This window comes from Pelobates fuscus, chromosome 8 (assembly GCF_036172605.1).
Source record: "Pelobates fuscus isolate aPelFus1 chromosome 8, aPelFus1.pri, whole genome shotgun sequence".
Taxonomy (NCBI): Eukaryota; Metazoa; Chordata; class Amphibia; order Anura; family Pelobatidae; genus Pelobates; species Pelobates fuscus.
The window spans coordinates 103,289,242-103,313,494 of record NC_086324.1 but is presented as its reverse complement, the minus strand read 5'-3'; the positions used below and the strand labels follow the sequence as shown (position 1 = coordinate 103,313,494).

Here is a 24,253-nt window from a genome sequence, read left to right as displayed (position 1 = left end):
CCTCGGCCAACCATACCAAGTAAAGTGGCTCTCACGCCAGAGTTTTAACCTGCTATTTGTGACCTTCCTCACTAAAACAGGGAAAGACCCTTACAAGGGTATTGAGCAGGGTCTTAAGACAGCCCAGGACAAGCTACTGGTTATCGCTGGTCCCATCATCCAAAATTTTCATACTAGCTGACGAAGCTATAACTAGTGGGGAGTTTGACCCTCACACAGTCCGAGAATGGGCCCAAAGAGCCTTATGTTTCCTGGGCAATGCAAATGTAGCTATATCCACTGAGAGACGTAGGGCGGCACTATATAAACTCGATGCTAAATTAGCAGACTTAAGCTCCCGAGAACTGGGACCAGAAGCCAATGGCTTGTTATTTGGGGACGCTTTCATGAGAGATCGGTCCAAACATGTAGCGGTATTTACTACCTTAATCAAGGCCTAATTCTCCCTACGCAGGGTATTTTGCTCCCAGTCAGGTCGTTTTTCTGGGAGAGCTGGAGGTTATAGAGGCTGAACGAACAGCAGAGCTGCCTTCACAGGCTACAGGCCTTGTCCCTCAGAAAACTACTGGAACTCTGGACCCCCCCACCCTACCACAGGCAGTTATTCACCAATAGAGGATCCATCCGGGGACATGGATCTGCCTCCTTACGCGGACGCACTGCTCCAGGTAATAAACCTTCCTTTTTTTCAATGTACCTATAGCAGGTCGACTAACCCATTTTTTCCAACAGTGGGAACTGCTTTCAAAGGATCTATGGATCCTACACACAGTCAAGGGGTTCAAAATAGATTTCCTTTCCACTCCCTTCCTGGACACACCACCTACACCATTTTGGATGTCGCAACAGACAACCTGGCATTACACACGGAATTAAACAAACTGGTGGGAAAAGGGGCGATAGAAAGATCACCCTTCCCACATACCTTTCTAAGCAATATTTTTCTGGTCTACAAAAAATCCAGAGACCTGTGTCCAATAAGACCTGAATCACTATGTCAGATATCGTCATTTCAAAAGGGAGGGCATCTATCTCCTCAGGGACCTCCTTTGCTTGGGAGACTGGTTCTCCAGATATCTCACTGTCCCTGTCGCCCGCAACCATTGGGCTTTTCTTTAATTCCTCTGGCAAGAGGAAATTTGCCAGTTCACATGCCTCCTGTTCGGTCTTTGTTCCGCACCATGGTGTTTCACAAAGCTGATAAAACCAGTGATGGCGCTACTCCGATCACAGGTGATTCGTTCCATTGTATATTTTGACTACATCCTGATATTGGCTCAAGATCCAGACCTTTTACGTCAACACACGGACATGACGATGGCCTTATTACAAAACCTAGGTTTTGTAATCAACTTTCAGTAATCGGACCTGGAAGGTTCAGTTTCTCAGATTCCTAATAGACTCTGTACAGGCGATTTTACAACTACCCTCTACAAAGGTCAAGGCTATAAAGAAAGACATTCGCAAATTGCCATCAGCCCACCAGATTCGCCTATGCGATCTGGCTCATACCATAGGCCTACTGTCTGCCTCTATCCAGGCCATTTATCCGGGAACCCTACATTACAGAGCCATGCTACGGCTCAAGACTTTCTATCTAAACCGGTCCACCTCCTACGACCAACTGATCTACCTAACAGACGGAGTCCGAATAGAACTTCACTGGTGGCTTCACAACATGGAAGCCTTGAATAGCAAAGCCATTTTCGGATCACAACCAGACTTCATTCTGGAATCTGATGCAAGTCTCTTGGGGTGGGGCGCTACGTGCGCTGAAAGGTCCACCGGGGGACTATGGTCCCCGTCCGAGCAAGCACTGCACATCAATTGCCTAGAATTGATCGCAGGATCTTTTGCGATTAGCAGTTTTGCAAAAGATTGTTTCAATTGTTCACTAGTACTGCACATGCACAACGTCTCTGCAGTGCGTTATGTGAGGTTAGGAGGTTCCCGATCCAAATTACTGTCCGACCTTACCAAGGAACTCTTCCAATTATGCCTAGAGCGGAATTTATCTTCTGGGCATGGACAACCTAGTCGCAGATTGGTTCTCATGTCATTGGAGGGACGTAAGCAACTGGCAATTGGATCCCCGCTTGTTCTATCAAATTCATTGTCTTCGCGGGCCCTTCACACTGGACCTGTTCGCGTCTCGGCTGAATCACCAGACGGAGGCCCTTTTCAGCTGGCTTCCAGTACCCCAGTCCTGGGCAGTCTATGCCTTTCTACACCTTGGCCAGAGACAGGAGCTTATGCGTGATCCAGCGCACCCTTTGCCGTGTCAAAGCCGTAGTAGTGACGATAGTTATTGTCACTCCGCTATGGAGAGCCCAGAATTGGTTTCCAACCCTGCTAGAACTGTCTGTGAATTGTCCAATTCTACTAACTCGATCCCCCAACATCCTCAAGAATCCAGCAGAGCACTGTCACCCACTCGCCCTTCAAGGGCGGCTCCAGCTTGTAGCTTGGACCATTTCAGGGGATCCTGGAATGTCTCAGGACTTTCGGAGACAGCTCAGGCCCTCCTATGGGACTCCTGGGCCCCAGGCACTAGACAAGCTTACCTCGCTGCATGGCGGACATGGGTCAGCTGGTGTTTGGAAAGGGATCCTTTTTCAGCACCTCTGACGATCATCCTAAATTTTCTGTCTACTCTCTTTGATCAAGGCAAGTCCTATAGATCAATTAAAGTTTTTAGATCCACTATTTCTGCGGCCCACAACCCTATTGACAGTGCATCAATAGGAAAACACCCTTCAGTTTGTAGACTTTTACGAGGGATCAGGCTAGCCAGACCCCCTCTTCCAAGATGTTCCAATTTCTGGGACGTCACTCTGTTTTTTTTTTCCCTTTTAGACTCCTGGCCCTTATGAGAATTTGACGTTACGTCAACTCTCTGCCAAACTCTTACTCCTATGTCTGGTATCCTTCCGTAGGGTCTCCGACATTCGAGCATTTGATTTCCACGCTGTAGTTTTTTCGCCTGAGGGCGTTAAATTTTACATCACCAGGCGAACTAAGACTAATTCCTCCTCTGTATTCTACCCTTATTTTCCAAATAGACAGTCGCTTTGCATGGCGCTCTGTGTAAGGCACTATATAGATGCCACAACCACTCTACGGGACCCCTTCTCGTTTCCTATGTCAGACCACACAAACTGGTGTCCGCTCCCACCGTCGCGCAGTGGATCAGATGAATACTAGCCCAAGCAGGTATTGACTCCTCTTTTGGAGCGCATTCAGTCAGAGGAGCATCCTCAGCCTTTCATGCGGGTAGTTCCCTCACAGACATTTTGTCGTCTGCGGATTGGACCCGGGAGTCCACCTTTCATACATTCTATTTCAAACCTATGCTGCATCTCCTATCATATAGGAGCGTTAAAACAGCAAATATGAAGCCTCCTGTCTTGCCATAAAATTAGGGATTATTCTAGCCCTAGTGACTGAATAATCTACATTTTATTAATGACAGGAGGTGAATATTTTCCCTCCCTTCTTTGTTTTTCATTATCATTTATACCTGCCCTAAGGTAAGTTACTAAAAAGTTTTCTAGTTGATCTGTTTCAAACACATTCACACATCATCTGTCATAGGTTTACACCACAACACTCTAACCAAGAGTTTGATATACTCAACATAATTTTACATGAAATCTATTGAAATTGCTGTCCCTAGTATGCATGCCATAAACTTGCATTCAACTAGTATGAGAACCTATACTCTCATGTTTTTTTTTTTTTCTCTACTTCCCTTTAGTGTGAATCCCAACGCTTGTGATATATGGATTCATCAATCCCGTTGAAAGTTTACATGGTTGACTACATCAGGACCTTGGATTGGTCACGGTTCATAGTTATACTAGGATAACGTCGGCTACAGCAAGAAAGAGGACTTGGGAGGAGTTTGATGACATCATATATTACTGTTATACACTCTGGTTGAATTGTTTTTACACTATTGTGAACTATTTCTTTGCTGCTGTGAGGTTCAGTAAAGAAAGATAAGCAAATATTCGCCTCCTGTCGTTAATAAAATTTTGATTATTCAGTCACTAGGGCTAGAATAATCCCTAATTCATGCAACTAAATGTACAATTTATGCAACTAAAATGTAATTTAGAACATGAAGGATGTATATTATTTATCCAGACTTATTTCTAAACACATTTATTGTAGTTAAAAGGCAAATTCTGTGAGTACTGAGACACCCCAACAATATGGAGCTCCCAGAAAAAAGGGACATATGGACAGAAAAGGGATTTAAGCACAAATAGGGACTGTTGTTTCTAAATAGGGACACGTAGAGGTATGAAGTCATATTAGTGTGGCATTTCAGGAAACAGCACAATTTGTGTAGTAATTATATAAAAAAGAAAAGTAAATGAGGCATCAGAACTACAGTGCTAGTATTGTCAGCTGAGACAGATTAGGATTTATCAAACAAAATGTAGAGCTGTGAGTAGATTGAAATATTGCAGTCAAGTGGTGTAAAGCAACTTTATCATGGCTAACATTGTGTACTGGGAGAGGAGAAAGGAATTAGCTAGGCTGCGGGTCATACCCATGTGCCACCTAACCTATGCCTAGGGGTTGAGAGTCACAGTCATCGCTGCCAGCAGCTATCTTAGTGAGGCTCCCCTATTGAGCCCAAGCCCCCAGAGTGTCTGCTGTAAGCCTCCCCATGGAGTGAACCCGGAGCTTGTATCTGCGGTGTTGTGCCTCTGCTCACCCAACCATGGGAAATGGAGGCTTCTGGATCATTCCTGCCATGCTGACGGTTAAGTAGCTTGTTCCTCCGTAGTGTGGGTAAGCATCGGTGGGTACACTGGTGCGCTGTGGCATCTTGCGTCTCCTCTTGTGATGCGCTGCGAAGCAAACATGGGGGAGGCAGATTCATGCGGTGACGATCAGCAGGCCAGCTCCAGGGCGCCACAATGGTGTCAGCTGGAGTAGAGGTAAGCACCTTTTCATAATATTTCATCCAGAACAAGTCACAAGTGCAATCGAATGCCATAAGTAACGGTTCCAGAAGCGGTGGTGGTTAAGGCTGCAGGCACTGGCAGAGTGGGCACTTTGGATGTTAGGCACTCTGGTCATTGGTACGGTGTAGAACTAGGCAAGGTGGCTGTTCCAATCTAGGGGGTGGGGGGTGGAGTTACAGGGCTCAAAGCTAGCAAGCTCCAGGTCAAAGCCAGGGCTCTGCCACCTCCCTGTCCTCAGGTGCAACTGTAGGCAGCAGATTGATCTGTTATGGGCTGTGTCTGCCAGTAGTGATGTCGCGAACACGAAATTTTCGGTTCGCGAACGGGAACTTCCGCCAACGTTCGCGAACCGGGCGAAACGCCTTGACTTCAATGGGCAGGCGAATTTTAAAACCCACAGGGACTCTTTCTGCCCACAAAAGTGATAGAAAAGTTGTTTCAAGGGGACTAACACCTGGACTGTGGCATGCCAGAGGAGGATCCATGGCAAAACTCCCATGGGAAATTATACAGTTGATGCAGAGTCTGGTTTTAATCCATAAAGGGCATAAATCACCTAACATTCCTAAATCACAATGGATATGGATTGACACCTGACATATTGACACCTCGACATATGGATTGACACCTGTCCTCAGAGACCCTGACACACACTGACACAGAGCAGAATAGGGACTGTTCCCCCTACATAGGGTCACTTGGCAGATATGGATTGACACCTGTCCTCAGGGACCCTGATACACACTGACACAGAGCAGAATAGGGACTATTCCTCCTACATAGGGTCTGTGACGAGACCAATATCGCCACATTGCATTGGAGGAGCCTGGTTGCCCGCCTGCTACCTTTGGACTATGGACCAGACTGTAAAAGACTTATTTTCCATGCAGAAAGGCTTATCCGTGCCTTTTCTGCCGGGGTGTTCGGTAGATTTTATCTACCGAACAAACTAACGAATGTGCGACCACCTGGGAGCTGGAGTGTGCCGTCAATTTACCCCCCCGAAGCTGCGGTTAACCTCTCCTGGTTCCTATTCGTGGGGATGTAGCCGAACAGCCGTTCATTCGGTATTTTGTTCTATGTGAATATGTGTTAACCCAGATAGCCATGCCATGGAGCCTATTCATGTGATTAAAGACTTTGGCTCCATGGCGATTAAACTGTATTTGTGTGGTCAGAGTGCCATTCACCTAATAATGTGCACTTAGACCTGAGCTATCTGGTAAGTGCCATATAGCCCAGTAAGTGCCATATAGGAATGGCAGAAGTTCAATACTTAGGGCACAGAGTCGGGAGCCTGCTACAGAAACCAGAACCTGCTAAAATAGAGGCAGTCGCCAAGTGGCCAACCCCCCGCACTAAAACCCAGGTCCTCGCATTCCTGGGTACCGCAGGGTACTACAGGAAATTCGTAGCTAATTACAGCACCGTATCTAAACCTCTCATGGATCTAACACATAAAAACCTCCCCAAGATAGTAGTATGGGCCCCAGAGTGTGAACAGGCCTTCCAACAGCTCAAGACGGCGCTCATTAAATCACCTGTACTTTCTGCTCCTGATCCAACTAAATGCTTTCTCGTCCATACAGACGCTTCTATGTTTGGATTGGGAGCAGTACTGAGCCAAGTCGGAGCAGATGGTGGCGAGCAACCTGGGGCTTATCTAAGCCGGAAACTTTTGCCCAGGGAAGTAGATACACTGCCATTGAAAAGGAGTGCCTGGTGGTGGTGTGGGCCCTCAAAAAGCTGCAACCTTACTTGTATGGACAACCGTTTACCTTACTCACAGATCACAACCCGTTGGTGTAGCTGAACAGGTCGTCAGGAGCCAATGCCAGGCTGTTGTGCTGGAGTTTGGCGCTACAGCCTTTTGACTTTACAAGTCACTCTCGCCCTGGGAAGCAAAATGGCAATGCTGACGGGTTATCCAGACAAACAGACCTTGAACAGTGATCTGTGAGTACTCCTCCGGACATCCCCAAGCCGATCCTGGCCTGCTTCAGGACGTCCTGTAAGCCTGGGTACAAAGCATTGTACGATCAGATTACACACAAAGCATTGTACGATTACACACAAAGCATTGCACAAAGCATTGTACGATCAGATTACACACATGTGCCATGCACGGCACATGTGTCAACTTTCCCAAATTCAATGCCGCCAACAAATTTCTTACGTTGTCACAAACCACTTTGCCGATCTCCAGTTGGTGCGGAGTCAGCTACTTTTCTACCTGTGCGTTCAGGGCGGACAGGAGTTGCTTTCAAGCAAGTCAAACCCAAGACGGCGTGACACTGCCGTATCCGGGATGTGGAATAGTACCTGGGGAGCTGGGGGGGTGCCGTTGATGTGGAGCAAGACGCAGCAGCAGAAGAGGACTCAGCCGAGGAGGTTATGGAAGAGGATGGAGTAGGAGGAGTAGAGGAGGTGGCAGCAGGCCTGCCTGCAAGTCGTGGCGGTGTCACCAACTCCTCTGCAGAGCCACGCATTCCATGCTTGGCAGCCATCAGCAGGTTTACCCAATGCGCAGTGTAGGTGATATACCTGCCCTGACCATGCTTTGCAGACCAGGTATCAGTGGTCAGATGGACCCTTGCCCCAACACTGTGTGCCAGACATGCCATTACTTCCTTTTGCACAATCGAGTACAGGTTGGGGATTGCCTTTTGTGAAAATAAATTTCGTCCGGGTACCTTCCACTGCGGTGTCCCAATAGCTACAAAATTTTTGAACGCCTCAGACTCCACCAGCTTGTGGTGACGCTGTCAGACGCTGGGCAAGGGGGTGACTTTCTGACATTGGCTTCTTACGCTCAAACATGTCCTTGACAGACACCTGACTGTGGGCAGATGAGCGGGAACTGCTCAAGGCGAGAGACGGAGTGGCGGATGGTTGAGAGGGGGCAAGGAGGACAGCAGTGGTTGACGTGGCTGAAGATGCTGGACCAGGAGGAGGATGGCGGCTTTGAGTTTGTATGCTGCTTGTACTCATGTGTTGATCCCATAGGCGTTTGTGATGTGCGATCATGTGCCTCCTCTCTGTCTCCCCATCTGAACTTTCGCCCTGTTCTTCTTCTTGCCGAGCGGGCACCCACGTGACATCCATGAACGCATCGTCATCATCAACCGCTTCACTTGTATCTGACAACTCAGCATAGGAAGCAGCAGCGGGTACAACATCATCATCATCACACCGTACGTCCATGTGTGTAATGCGTCCTGCCTGAGATATATCCCTGTTATCTACATCCTCTGGCAATAATGGTTGTGCATCCCTCATTTCTTCAAACGGATGTGTAAATAACTCCTCTGACATACCAAGTGAAGCGGCTGTGGGGCTAGTGTTGGTGGTGGCGGCAGGCAGTTGAGTGGTATCTTGAGAGGTGCCCGAAGCTAAGCTGGAGGAGGATGGTGCGTCAAGGTTCCGAGCGGAAGCTGTAGAAGATTGGGTGTCCTGTGTTAGCCAGTCAACTATGTCCTCAGAACTTTTCAAGTTCAGGGTACGTGGCCTCTGAAAACTGGGCATTATTCTAGGGCCAAAGGGAATCACAGCACCACGACCACGATGGCCCCTGCAGGGTGGCCTGCCTCTGCCTGTCATTTTTTTTCGATTAGTGGTACTATGCGTGCAAGCTACTGTGAGACCAGATATGAGTGGCAATGTGCACTTGCAGAGGTTGGCAGAGTACACGCTGAAGGCCTGACACCCAGACGCTTGCAGACAACTAACTGCTATTCGATCTATTACAGTGAAAAAAAAATTTTTGTTTTTAAATGCAAGCTTAAGCTATTGTGACACCAGATATGAGTGGTGGCACTGGGCAAGTGGGCACAGTATCCACTGTGAGCCTGACACAGAAGCTAGCAGACAACTAACTGCTATTCAATCTATTACAGTGAAAAAAAAAATTGTTTTTAAATGCAAGCTTAAGCTATTGTGACACCAGATATGAGTGGTGGCACTGGGCAAGTGGGCACAGTATCCACTGTGAGCCTGACACCGAAGTTGGCAGGCAGGCAACTGCAATTACATTACACAGAAAAAAAATAAAAAGCAGACTGATGTTCTAGCCCTAAAAAGGGCTTTTTGGGGTGCTGTCCTTACAGCAGAGATCAGATGAGTCCTTCAGGACTGTAGTGGACACTGAATACCCTAGCCTAGCTATCAATTTCCCTATCAAATGAGCAGCACTTTCCCTCCTCTATCTAAGAATGCAGCTTCAGAATGAATCTAAAATGGATGCTGTACAGGAGGTGGGAGGGTCTGGAAGGGAGGGTCTGCTGCTAATTTGCTGAAATGTGTCTGCTGACCGTGAGGCACAGGGTCAAAGTTTACTCAATGATGACGAATAGGGGGCGGATCGAACCGCGCATGTGTTCGCCCACCGTGGCGAACGCGAACACGCTATGTTCGCCGGGAACTATTCGCCGGCGAACAGTTCGGTACATCACTATCTGTCAGCTGCAGGCAGAATGAGAACAAATGATCCACTGAACTTTCAACAAGGATTAGATTAGATTTGGGCCACAAAAGCGAGCAATAAAGTCCAGTTTAGGCACAATATGAGAATTTTCCTGAGGAGCTCCAGCATCATGTGACTGTCTTGGTTGGGTGTCAGGCCCTGACCCCTATTGTATTCTTATTATAATGGCAAACACAGTTGACACCTGAATACAGCTAGGGACAGAGTAGTACTATTCCTAATAATAATAATAATCTTTTAGTACAAACGGGTTGCAAATACTATTTACTAAGAAGATTGTAAACAAGTACATATAGGCAAATAAAATGCTTTAAAATGTGACATTTGGATTAAATGCTTACTTTTACTTAAAGAGCTCATAAATATGTTCTGTCGTGATTTGCTATTTAAATCTATATGTATGTTTTTTTTTTTTTGCCTTTTTTAATTTGCCAAAATAAGTGCGTATTCCTCATTTGTGATTTTTCCTGATGTCATTAGTCCCACAGAGTTTAAAAATGACATAAAATGTATAACAAAGCCCAGAAACACTAGAGAAGAAAAAAAGTAATCTCCATAAGGTTTCTTACAAATACACCAAATAAACATAAAGTAAAAACGTGTAAAAATGAGGAGGGAAAAAAAAAATATATAAAGTGTGTGTGTGTGTGTGTGTGTGTATATATGTATGTATGTATGTATGTGTATATATATATATATAAACAACCTATACAAAAGGAGAACTATATCAAGGAGGAAAATGGATCCAAATAAATAGAAAGAAATAAACAGATGTAAGTATGTGCGCTCATCAACCCTCCGGGGTACATAAAAACAAAAACAAAAAAAAGAATGAAGATTCTTCTTGTATAGTTGATCTCTTGTGCTCATATAATGCATGTCTCCACACTGGGGTGGTAAGGTGTAGGAACAAAATCCTCTCCATCTGGATGCACAGAAATAGTAAAAATATACTACTGGTATATAAAAAAGAATTTAAATGAATAAAAAGTCCTGTATGTCCTATTTCATCCAATGAGTTTTGTCCTTCACATGGGACTACCTCAGGGATGTATGGTTAAGTCTGAAGCTTCTGAATATATACCTCCCGATGTGATGATAATTGATTCCATGTGCGTCTGGCGTGCGTTCCACCTTGGAATGCCATGGCGCACTTCCTGTTTGTTAAACATCCGGTCCGTATATAGTCCATCCTATATAAAAAAAGGCACCAAACACGTATTACATGATTCACAAAATCTAATTTGGAAACCTATGTATATCTTGGCCACAGCAGATATTACGTTCCTATATTCAAATATACCCCATCAAAAGGGATTGGAAGTTATAAGAGAAGTGTTGGTGTCCCATAATCAGTTAGCTATATCACAAATAGATTACCTTGTCAGTTGTATTAATTTTGTTCTCACAAATAAAGTTTTTTGTTTAAATCCAAGTAGTTTTTTTTCCTCAAATGTGTGGCGCCGCTATGGGAATGAAGTTTGCCCCCAGATTTGTTGTAATTCTTTGGGGGGGGGGGTAGAATTGTCTTGTGGCGGTGATACATCGATTATGTTTTTATTATTTGGAAAGTTGATTCTAACAGCCTAGCTTCCTTTCTACATTGGATTAGTCAAAATCAATACAACTTACATTTCACTTGCACTTTTCACTCAGAACATATAGATGTTTTGGACCTTACTTTCTTTATTGATAATGGAAACCTAAAAACCAAAACATTTTTCAAAACTACAGACTGTAATACTGCAATAGAATGCACCAGCTCACATCATCCTTCCTGGTTGGTGAATATTCCCAAAAGCCAACTACTTCAGCTCAGGAGGAACTGTACTGACAAACAAACATTTTCCACTCAATCCAATATCATAAAGAACAGATATATTGGAAAAGGCTAGAATAGAGAAAGATTAATTAGAAATTGGGAATACAGATAGATCTTTGTTTCTTAATAACACTAAAAAGAAACCTCAAAAAAAATTGCCAAACATTTGATTTTGCATTCATTACTAAATATAGTGCACACGCCAAAAAATAGAGAAAGCCATAAAAAAAAAATTGGCACATAGTTTAAAAAAAAAAAAAAAAATTTTGGGAAACAGAATTCCTGATTTCCCCACTGTTATTTTTAAAAGAACTACCAATTTTAAAAAATAAACTGGCTCATAGTGATGTTTCCCCACTGTTATTTTTAAAAGAACTACCAATTTTAAAAAATAAACTGGCTCATAGTGATGTCACGAACATAAAATTTTCGGTTCGCGAATGGCGAACGCGAACTTCAGCAAATGTTCGCGAACGGGTGAACCGGGCGAACCGCCATAGACTTCAATGGGCAGGCGATTTTTAAAACCCACAGGGACTCTTTCTGGCCACAATAGTAATGGAAAAGTTGTTTCAAGGGGACTAACACCTGGACTGTGGCATCCCGGAGAGGGATCCATGGCAAAACTCCCATGGAAAATTACATAGTTAATGCAGAGTCTGGTTTTAATCCATAAAGGGCATAAATCACCTAACATTCCTAAATTGTTTGGAATAACGTGCTTTAAAACATAAGGTATGATGTTGTATCGATCAGGTAGTGTAAGGGTTACGCCCGCTTCACAGTGACAGACCAAACTCCCTGTTTAACGCACCGCAAACAGTCAATTTAACAGGTTAACAAATTTAAACCTATTTAGTTTAGAAAAACGTCGCCTGAGAGGGGATATGATAACATTATACAAATATATTCGAGGCCAATACAAACCATTGTGTGGAAATCTATTCACAAACCGGACTTTACATAGGACACGAGGTCATGCGTTTAGACTAGAAGAAAGAAGATTTCGTCTAAGGCAAAGGAAAGGTTTTTTTACTGTAAGAACAATCAGGATGTGGAATTCTCTGCCTGAAGAAGTGGTTTTATCAGAGTCCATACAGATGTTCAAACAGCTAGATGCATACTTGCAAAAACAGAATATTCAAGGATATAATCTTTCAATGTAGGGTAATAACTGCTTGATCCATGGATAAATCTGACTCAGGGCCGGACTGGGAATAAAAAGCAGCCCTGGAAAAATGTTATACCAGCCCCATCATAAATTGTGCCAGCTGTGACAGATATACAGTTACAATTATTTAACCAACAAGAAGGAGCGCACTCACAGGACTTAAAATAAACAAAAGAGCTGTTTTATTCTAATCAGATGTGCAACATCTTACTTCAACGTTTCATCCTTATAATTTTGAAAGGTCCAGTAATGGGAATGAAACATTGACTGAATGCTGCTGCACTTCTGATTTAAATTAATCTTATTTTAGTTAGTCCTCATTCCTATGAGTGCACTCTTCGTTGTATATAGTTTGATACCAGGGAATGAAAGACTGGGAGTAGGCAGGGTTATCCACTAAACTAATATTTTTGTGAATGAAAATGTAAATTGCTAAATTTAGGCTACAATAGTCAAGCTGTCACTATACCCAAGTAAAAATTTTGTTTCAAATCCGCTATTTTGGTTTAAATTATGAAATTTAGATTTTCACTTTTTAAAATTAAAACTATTAGTAATAACCCTTTGGCAAATGTCAAACCCTTCATACATTATATATGTATATATATGTGTGTGTGTGTGTAATTTCCAAGTGTATTATGCATGAAAATATTATATATTATAAACATAATAATTATTAAAATTATACTTGCGATTTATATACATACATACATACATATATATATAGTGATATAATACCATTTGTGCATATGTATCTATGCAGAATACTTTCACAAATAACATAGATAAAGCAAAGCTATATTTTATTTTTTTAATTCAACATGTCATTTAAAAAAAAAAAACACAAGCATAAACACAGATTTTTGATTAATGGATACTCACTGGCACGTACTGATGCCCACACACTCACATACACTGGCGCACAATGATCCATACTCACACACAAACATTGATCCATACATTGATCCATACATTGATCCATACTGACACTCACACAAACATTGATCCATACATTGACCCATACTGACACTCACACATACATTGATCCATACATTGACCCATACTGACACTCACCAATAAATTGATCCATACATTGACCCATACTGACACACATACATTGATCCATACATTGACCCATACTGACACTCACACATACATTGATCCATACATTGATCCATACTGACACTCACACATACATTGATCCATACATTGATCCATACATTGATCCATACATTGACCCATACTGACACACACACATACATTGATCCATACTGACACTCACACATACATTGATCCATACATTGATCCATACTGACACTCACACATACATTGATCCATATTGACACTCACACATACATTGATCCATACTGACACTCACACATACATTGATCCATACATTGACCCATACTGACACTCACACATACATTGATCCATACTGACACTCACACAAACATTGATCCATACATTGACCCATACTGACACTCACACAAACATTGATCCATACATTGACCCATACTGACACTCACACATACATTGATCCATACATTGATCCATACTGACACTCACACATACATTGACCCATACTGACACTCACACATACATTGATCCATACTGACACTCACACATACATTGATCCATACTGACACTCACACATACATTGACCCATACTGACACTCACACATACATTGATCCATACTGACACTCACACATACAGAATTCCACACTGACACTCACATAATATCTTCAAAAACACCTCCCACACACAATTACACACTCAAATATACACACACCCTATGAATCCTGGAAATGAACATTAAATACCTGGGTGCCACAGCTCACTGAGCCCACCTTGCTCCTTGCTCTGTGCTCCCTCAGCTCCTGGCTGAGAAGCAACCTGCCTGCAGCTCTGTCTGGCCCCACTCCTCTCCCTGCCTGCCAGCACTTTACACACAGGAAGCAAAAGGCAGAGGACCCGCGTGGGCTGCCCTGCTCTGCCTGATTGCCGGGTCACATGCTTCCTGTGTGTGAAGGCTGACAGGCAGGCACAGGACTGCCTCCCTCCCTGCTCCTTATCCTTCACTCGCGAGCAGCATTGACAGTTCACTTTGGAGTGCCTGCTGCTCGCGAGTGAACGCAATACAGTGCGATCTGGAGCTGCTCAGCTCATCAAACCTCCACAAGACTGTGTACTGTGTGGGGAGAGGAAGGGCTGTTGCACTGTGCGGCCCCAAGTGCACCGGCCCACCGGGAAATTTCCCGGTATCCCGGTGGGCCATTCCGGCCCTGATCTGACTGCCATTCTGGGGTCAAGAAGGAATTTTTTTTTTTTTTTTTTTTTTCCTAGCTTGTTGCAAAATTGGAAGTGCTTCAAACTGGGTTTTTTTTTTTTTGCCTTCTTTTGGATCAACAGCAAAAAACATGTGAGGAAGGCTGAACTTGATGGACGCAAGTCTCTTTTCAGCTATGTAACTATGTAACTATGTAAAATTTGCACAACCGCAAACTCCCCATTTGCACATGTTTTAGTGCAAACTAGTCTAATTACTAATATAGTTGAAACATGCTACTTTTATTCATGCCAGACAACCATGCAGGCCAGACTAACAAACATGCCAGGGCCAATCATAGTTAACCACCTCAGATAGTAACATGGCTCCCTCTATATACCGTGTAAACATGGCTCCCTATATATACAAAATAACATGGCTCCCTCTATATACAGAGTAACATGGCTTCCCTCTATATACAGAGTAAACATGGCGCCTCTCTATATGCAGAGTAACATAGCTCCCTCTATATACAGTGTAAACATGGCTCCTCTCTATATACAGAGTAACATGGCTCCCCTCTATATACAGAGTAACATGGCTCCCTCTATATACAGAGTAACATGGCTTCCCTCTATATACTGTGTAAACATGGCTCCCTCTATATACAGAATAACATGGCTCCCTCTATATACAGAGTAACATGGCTCCCCTCTATATACAGTGTAAACATGGCTCCTCTCTATATACAGAGTAACATGGCTCCCTCTATATACAGTGTAAACATGTCTCCCTCTATATACAGAGTAACATGGCTCCTGAGCTGCTTGTGGAGGCCCTATAAAAGAATAAGGGGGGGGGGACCTACTGTCCTCCCCCCGCCCCCACCCCTGAGCGGCGGGTGGGGGTCCTAAGTTACAATAAGAGGGGGGGACCTACTGTCCTCCCCCCGGCCCCCTCCCCTGAGCTGCGGGTGGGGGCCCTATAAAAGAATAATGGGGGGGACCTACTGTCCTCCCCCCCGGCCCCCACCCCTGCGCGGCGGGTGGGGGCCCTAAGTTACAATAAGGGGGGACCTACTATCCTCCCCTCCGGCCCCCACCCCTGCGTGGTGGGTGGGGGCCCTAAAAAACAATAAGGGGGGGACCTAAAGTGGCGGGTGGGGGCCCTAAATGAAAATCCCCCCCATCCCCATCAAAGGAGACTAGGGGCCCCCAAGCCCCTAGTCACACACCCAAATAAAAAAGCCCCTACCTACCCCCCTCACCCTAAAAAATAGTGAGGGGGGAATAAAATTACTACCCTGTAAAGTAAAATTCAACTTACTATTCAACGTCTTCTTTTTTCTAAAATCTTCATTTTCAGCCCCAAAAAAGACCAAATAAAAAGCCATCATACCCGTCGAACTTAAAAATAAAATAATAAGCCAGAGCGCAAAAAAAAAATAATCCATCTTCACCCATGGAGGGCTCCACGCAGACTAGGGTATTAACATATACCCAATTGTTACTTGAAAAGCATGAGGAATGCCGTTGGGGTACCACATGCTTATTTGTTTTACCTCCATGCACTGCAAAAATAAAGAATTAAAAAAAAAAAAATTATGCAGCTTCCAAATGAATCTAAAATGGATGCTGTCCAGGAGGTGGGAGGGTCTGCTAGGGAGGGTGTGCTGCTGATTGTGAGGTACAGGGTCAAAGTTAACTCAATGATGACGAATAGGGGGCGGATCAAACCACGCATGTGTTCGCCCGCCTTGCCGAACGCGAACACGCTATGTTCGCCAGGGAACTATTCGCCAGCGAACTGTTTGGTACATCACTACTGGCTCATAGTCTCCTCCCAACTAAAAATCTAAATCCTACCTTTCTCAATATCCAACCAAAAGGTTTTTTTCAGTTGTGGTAAATGCAGAACTTGTAAGTATCAACAAAGAAAAACTGAACAATTCCAAGGTACCTATTGTGTTGGTTTTCTTCCACTATTTTTACTTTATGTTTAAAACCACATGGTTTCCTGCTTTAAAATGTTGTATGTTGCATGTCTCGTTAAGTAAGTAATCATTCTGATATGTCCTATAGCAAAGACCTGCATCCCTTGCATGTCAGATGGCTCTCTTGTGTGGAACGCTCACTACTTTATAATACTAACTGTTGCTTTGTCTGCGTTTGTGCCCAGGTCACACCCCAGCACTGGCTTGTGCGCCTAACAAAGATGTAGCTGACTGCCTGGCACTCATATTGGCTTCCATGATGTCTTTTCCTCCTTCCAGCACAATGACATCTTTCAACTTTGTTTACTTTAAAAAGGACAGTTTGCAAAAGTCGCACCTCTATGATGATTCCACAGTCAATTGCAGCTATATCAGTGAAACACAGAATCGCAATATGACAACTGAAGATGGGTTTAATGACAGATTATCAGACTCTGAAACATTTTAACTGAGCGATATTCAGTCTTTATTCACAGCAGGTGAAATAACAATAAGTTCAGAATGTAGCGCTTATATGACAAGAAAAATTATTATTATTCGCCTTTTAGAATTTTGAAGCAATAATCCACTATCAAATCAGTTCATAACCTAAGAAAGATAATCATACATAGTGTACAATTGTACAACGTATTTGTGGTTAATAGTGGTGTAATTAACACACTCACAAACAGAGAGCTATGAACCCAGCTCTGGTATGAATGGCTTCTGGGTCCGTACAGGCGACCCACCCCTATTCGTGTTGTAAAGCAGGAGGTCTGGAAAATATTAAAAGTACACCCAATTGCGCAGTATTGTTTAAAATGTTTAAAACATATTATATACTTGTCCCAAGTGAATACTCACAAGTCAGGAGTCACAATATACTGACTCACTTCCACAGCGTTGTGCAGATTAGGGACTGCACTCCCTGATGAATGATGCCGGGAACCAGGATCCGTAAAAGCAAATCGATTTATTGTAATAATATAATATATAACAAAATAAATAAAATAGCTGCAATGAGCTTTAAAAGCAATCCGGGACGCGTTTCGCCACAGCAAACGTGGCTTCTTCAACCGGGTATAATCGATAAGTGTCCTAAGTTTCCCTATACAAGTTTAAATAACTAAAAACGGCGGGCAAACACATCATGCACAATAATCGTCACACGTCAGTACCACCCACAGGTACGACGTGTGCGGTCCAAGTCTCTTTTTGGTATCAGGTAACTTCCACGGGACTGAAATAGTTAAGTTCATTTTCCTCTTTGTGGCTACGTTGGTAGCTCCTTGTGACAAGCTGTGTGTGTATGCCTCCATTACTGTTCATCTGTTTTCGGGCTCGTAATTTTTTTCCTTTTCTCTCTTTTATTTAATATTGAAATGCCGGGTCTTTTATTAAATGTCCGCATTTACTTTGTAGAAGGTAGTTTCAGCATATAGAGGGGAAAAGGTAAAACAAAAGAGCAGTATCAATTGCCTTATCATAATCAATAGATTCCGTAAACTTTAACCCCTTAAGTCCGGAGGACGTAATATTACGCCCTGCAGGAACCGGCTCTAAACGCCGGCGGGCGTAATATTACGTCCTCGCCATAATGGCCGCCCACGTGGCCGGCGCTAATCGCCCGCTGCAGATCGCGGTCGGGGGGGATGCCTGGCCCCCCAGGCAACCCCCCCTGTGGCCGGTGACCTCGATCTGCAGTCTCTGATCGCAGTGACAGGCTGTCACTGCGACCAGTATTCAGCATGTGTCAGCCGATTTCAAATCGGCTGACACATGCGGCCGGCGGCGTTCCCCTGCTGCAGATCGCGGTCGGGGGACTTACCTGGCCCCCCAGGCAGTCCCCCTGGGGTCAGTGACCGCGATCTGCGAAGTCTGAGATCGCAGTGACAGGCTGTCACTGCGATCTCAGAGCTCTCTGATCGCAGTGACAGCCTGTCACTGCGATCTCAGAGCTCTCTGATCGCAGTGACAGCCTGTCACTGCGATCAGTGTTACATGTGTCAGCCTATTGGCTGACACATGTAACTGGCACAGTGATCCCCCTGCAGATTGGAAGGGGGGAGTGCTTGTACCACCCAGGCACTCCCCCCTGTGGTCAATTACCCAATCTGCAGGAGGTGATCACAGTGACAGGCAGTCACTGTGATCACTGATCCTGTGTCAGCCAGTGATGTGAAATCACTGGCTGACACTGTCATTGCCCCCCTGTCCTAAAATAAAATAAAATAAAATATTAGTTAAAAAAATTACAGTTACAAATGAGATATACTTAGATCATATATATTATATATATATGATCTAAGTATATATATATATACACATACACACACACACATTTACACATACACGACGTGTATTTAAATATTAATATATATATATATATATTAATATCAAATTACACGTAGACTGATACTGATCAAATATATATATATAATTATTGTTATATATATATTTATATATAATATAAAAAAAAATGTAAATACGTAAAAAAATAAAATTAAAAAAATATTTAAAAATAAATAATTAAAAAATATATAGATGTGTTATTTCGTTCTAACTGTATTATTATTAGAACAAAATAATATATATATCATAATATATATATATATATCTATATACATAAATATATACGTATATATCACTATATATATACCTATATATAAATAAAAATATTTTTAAAAAATTATATATATATATACGTATATATACACATATGTATATATATACATATATTAATTCTACACATATATTTATGTAATAATTTTACATAATTAGGTATCCTAATTAATTACAATTAGCGGGACCTGCCTGACAACCCATGCCGAAAGTATAGGGAATTTAATTTGCTAGCACTATATTTAACCCTATAACTTTCCAAGACACCATAAAACCTGTACATGGGGGGTACTGTTTTACTCGGGAGACTTTGCTGAACACAGATATTAGTGTTTCAAAACAGTAAAATGTATTACAACGATGATATCGCCAGTAAAAGTGACGTTTTCTGCATTTTTCACGCACAAACAGCACTTACACGGACGATATTATTGCTGCAATACTTTTTACTGTTTTGAAATACAAATATTTGTGTTGAGCGAAGTCTCCCGAGTACAACAGTACCCCACATGTACAGGTTTTATGGTGTTTTCACCAAAGTTTCAAAGTTACAGCGTCAAATATAAGGCTTGTGTTTCATTTTTTTCACATTAAAATTCGCCAGATTGCTTACGTTGCCTTTGTGACCCTATGGTAGCCCAAGAATGAAAATTACCCCTATGATGGCATACCATTTGCAATAGTAGACAACCCAAGGTATTGCAAATGGGGTTTGTCCAGACTTTTTTAGTAGCCACTTAGTCACAAACACTGGCCAAAATTGGCATTTTTTGCATTTTTCACACAAAAACAAATACTAACGCTAACTTTGGCCAGTGTTTGTGACCAAATGGCTACTAAAAAAGACTGGACATACCCCATTTGCAATACCTTGGGTTGTCTACTATTGCAAATGGTATGCCATTATGGGTGTAAATTTAATTCCTGGGCTACTATACAGTCTCAAAGGCAACGTAACTAATCTGGCGAATTTCAATTTCAAATGTAACGTGCTATATTTGACCCTGTAACTTCCCAAAACACCATAAAACCTGTACATAGGGGGTACTGTTTTACACGTGAGACATCGCTGAATACAAATATGTGTATTGTATTGCAGTAAAAGCAAACAGTATTTTGACATCCACAGTTAAAATGTCACATAGAACAAAAAAAAATTAAAAAATTATTTTTTTCTCCCATTTTTTTATACATTTTTTATATTAAATTATGTTCAATACCTAAATATTTGATGTTAAATGAAAGCCCTGTTTCCCCTGAATAAAATGATATATAATAAGGGGGGGTGCATTTAATATGAAAGAGGTGAATTACGGTTGGACAGACATATAGCGTAAATGCCAGGTTTTGTTTACGTTTTGTTCTGTTCACAACTTGTACATTTGGCTGCGGTGTTAAGGGGTTAATTCCTAACATTAGTATGTCGTATTTGTTCCAGTTTTAGATAGGCAATTCATTTTCGTTTTTAGTGCAGGAAATATTTCTTATATATGCGTCCAAATTAAATTACATAAGTTACATTTATACAGTTAACATATAAAATACAAAATTGTAATCTTGTGTCTCTTAATTGGTTAATGTTATTCATATTCCAGTAAATGTTATTGTATCTTTGTCCGAACAATTCGTTTTACAGATTTACAGCCCGGTTTATTTATTCAATTATTTTATTCAGCCCGGTTTATTTATTCAATTGTTTTTAATCATTTCTGTACGGTTTATCTATTTAATAACACTATTATAAAAGTTTATTTGTTGTGTCAGGACACCTTCCCCTAAATAGGACTATGCAGAATACCCTTGGGACTTGATCCCGTTATACTAAACATAGAATAGCTGTAATTTAATCATTAAATAACAAATAAGGACGAAATTACAGCCCAATCTATTAAATCAGCAGTCTGTGTGTGTGCATGGACTCAGCAGTCTGTGTGTGTGTGTGTATGGACTGTGTGTCTGGACTCAGCAGTCTGTGGGTGTCTGGACTCAGCAGTCTGTGGGTGTTTGTGTATGAACTCAGCAGTCTGTGTGTCTGTGTGTGTGTGTGTGTGTGTGTGTGTATGCAGTGGTGTATCCTGGTTTTGTGCTGCCCTAGGCAGGACAACACTCAGGTGCCCCCCTCTCCCACCCCGCCTCCCCCACTACCCCCACCCAACCCTTACCCCCACCCCGCCTTCTAAATACACACACATTCACTGACAGATACGCATACATTAGCAAACAGAAACACACACACTCACTAACAGAAACACACACACTCACTAACAGGCAAACACACACTCACTAACACACACACACAGTCAGACACACACACACACTAACAGACACACTCACACTCACTGACAGACACACACACTAACAGACACACACAGTCAGACACACACACTAACAGAAACACTCAAGGTGATGTCAGAGATATTAACTACAATCAAGTCCTTCTGCTGGGATTGTACATCCTGGATTCATACATTAGACACTTTATGGCCTAAGGGACTCAGTTAAATTTAATTTAATCTAATCTATGTTTTGCAATTTCTTTTATATATACTGCCCCTGTAATGAGATTGATTACTTTTCCTGTTTACGCTTTAGCATGTTTGACTTATAAGTCTGATCCCAATTTTGTGTCCACCTGATTCGTGGCACTCTCTTATGGGCAGAATTTGATTCCTCAGATAATACAGTTTCTATCTTCTTTTATTACATAATTGCCTATGACCTATATACACTTCTTCTGGGACTAGATTGAATACTTTTCCTATTCAGGTTTAAGCATATTCATGGCGGTCTCAGATGGTGAGAACTTTACTCTTCAGATAATACAGTTTCTATCTGCTTATATTACATAATTGCATATGACCTATATTGATTATATTGGAAGGCATGGCCTGAAGTTGTGGGAGGGGCTATAGACCTACAAAAGGGACTCCCCCTTTCCCTACTTACCTTTGTGGGTCAGACGAATAGCACTTCCAGGTCATGCAAGACGCCATTTTGTTTTCACCTTTGCTCAATGAGGTCTCATACTCCAAGCTGTGTCCAGGAATCCTGCTGCAGGGCTTTCCGTTAATCCAGTGGCTTTCTTTCCGGTCAGCATCATATTTGGTGCCTCAGGGACTCTCAAACCGTAAGTTGACCCACCTGTCGCGCCAGGATTAGTTCCCACGGCGTTCAGCACAGCACGGGTCCTCACTTTACGGTTTCCTTTTGTTTTGCATGGTTATTTCATTACCTAATACTCACCTAGCTGTTCATGTAAAATCTGTTGGGTTAAAATCATCTGTGCGGTTAAAACTACAAACGAAATACAATTTATTTTGCCTACACACTGTCCCCTACCGGTCTTTGGGTGTACTACAGGCTTCTTAGACATTATCGCATTTCATGTACAAACCAACAAACCACCGCATTTTCACCTACACACTGACCCCTATCGGTCATTCGGTGTACTACAGGCTTCTCAGACATTATTGCATTGCATGTACAAACCAACTAACTACTGCATTTATGCCTACACACTGACCCCTATCGGTCACTTTGGTGTACTACAGGCTTCTTAGATGTTGTTTGAATTTTCATGTACAAAACACAAAATTTTAACCTACACACTGACCCCTACCAGTCATTCGGCGTACTACAGGCTTCTCAGACATTATTGCATTTCATGTACAAACCAACGAACCACTGCATTTGAGTCTACACACTGACCCCTATCAGTCATTTCGGTGTACTACAGGCTTCTTAGATGTTGTTTGAATTTTCATGTACAAACCAATAAACCACTGCATTTTCACCTACACACTGACCCCTACCGGTCATTCGGTGTACTACAGGCTTCTCAGACATTATTGCATTTCATGTACCAACTAACTACTGCATTTTCGCCTACACACTGACCCCTATCGGCCATTTCGGTGTACTACAGGCTTCTTAGACGTTCATGTATTTTCATGTATAAACTACTAAATTTTAACCTACACACTGTCATTTGGTGTACTACAGGCTTCTCAGACATTATTGCATTTTATGTACAAACCAACAAACCACTGCATTTTCGCCTACACACTGACCCCTACCGGTCATCCGATGTAAGACAGGCTTCTCAGACATTATTGCATTTCATGTACAAACTAATGAACCACTGCATTCGTGCCGACACACTGACCCCTACTGGTCATTCGGTGTACTACAGGCCCCTCAGACATTATTGCATTTCATGTACAAACCAACGAACCACTGCATTTTCGCCTACATGCTGACCCCTACTGGTCAATCGGTATACTACAGGCTTCTCAGACTTTATTTCACTTCATAATCAATCAAACGAACTACAGCATTTTCGTTTTTATACTGACTCCTATGGATTATTTGCATGGTTGCACGCTTAAAATATAAGTCTTTCCAATTACGTACTTTCACACATTAGGTTATTCAGCAGCCACTCATGGTTCACTACACTCATGTTTCCGGGTACAGTTGTATTCCGTATCACATATGATATAACACTCCCGACAAGTTAATTTCCTTCAAACAGGGGCATTAACAAGCATACAATAAACATTGGGACGGAGCACTTTGCTCTATTAAACGTGCATAACACATATGGGTATACGCTTTTAAATATCTATATTCAATTTTCATACATTGTTTTACCCGTCCCGGATACAGGTATTAATAACCCTTACGACCAGTAAGGGTATCTAATCATAGTACCAGGTATATACACCTGCTTATGTGGTATTTACATACATTTTCTGTTTTCCCCTGGATACATCCTTAGCGTACTGGCAATTAGGGACTATAGGTTTCCAATAGGTATTCTCCTTTCTTGGCATCTACGCCTGTCGTATAGTGGTCCCGCGAGGCCAACACCCCGCCTCAACGCTCGGAGGCAAACACCCATCGGGCCACTCGTGAGCTAGCCGCCTCGCATG

The 24,253-nt window shown here is 42.6% G+C and overlaps 1 protein-coding gene across 2 annotated transcripts in view; it reads left to right on the top strand.

The window, feature by feature from the left end:
* The window catches only part of ANKRD44 (ankyrin repeat domain 44), a 724,718-nt gene that overhangs the window by 679,796 nt on the left and 20,669 nt on the right, over window positions 1-24,253 (top strand). The window contains exon 28 of one of the 2 annotated variants that reach the window (XM_063430204.1): window positions 16,904-17,197. The exons of the other annotated variant lie outside the window; for it this stretch is intronic. Within the exon in view, the coding sequence (XP_063286274.1) occupies window positions 16,904-17,166 (263 nt within the window). The 3' untranslated portion in view covers window positions 17,167-17,197. The remainder of the gene's footprint in view (window positions 1-16,903; window positions 17,198-24,253) is intronic. 2 annotated transcript variants of the gene reach the window in all.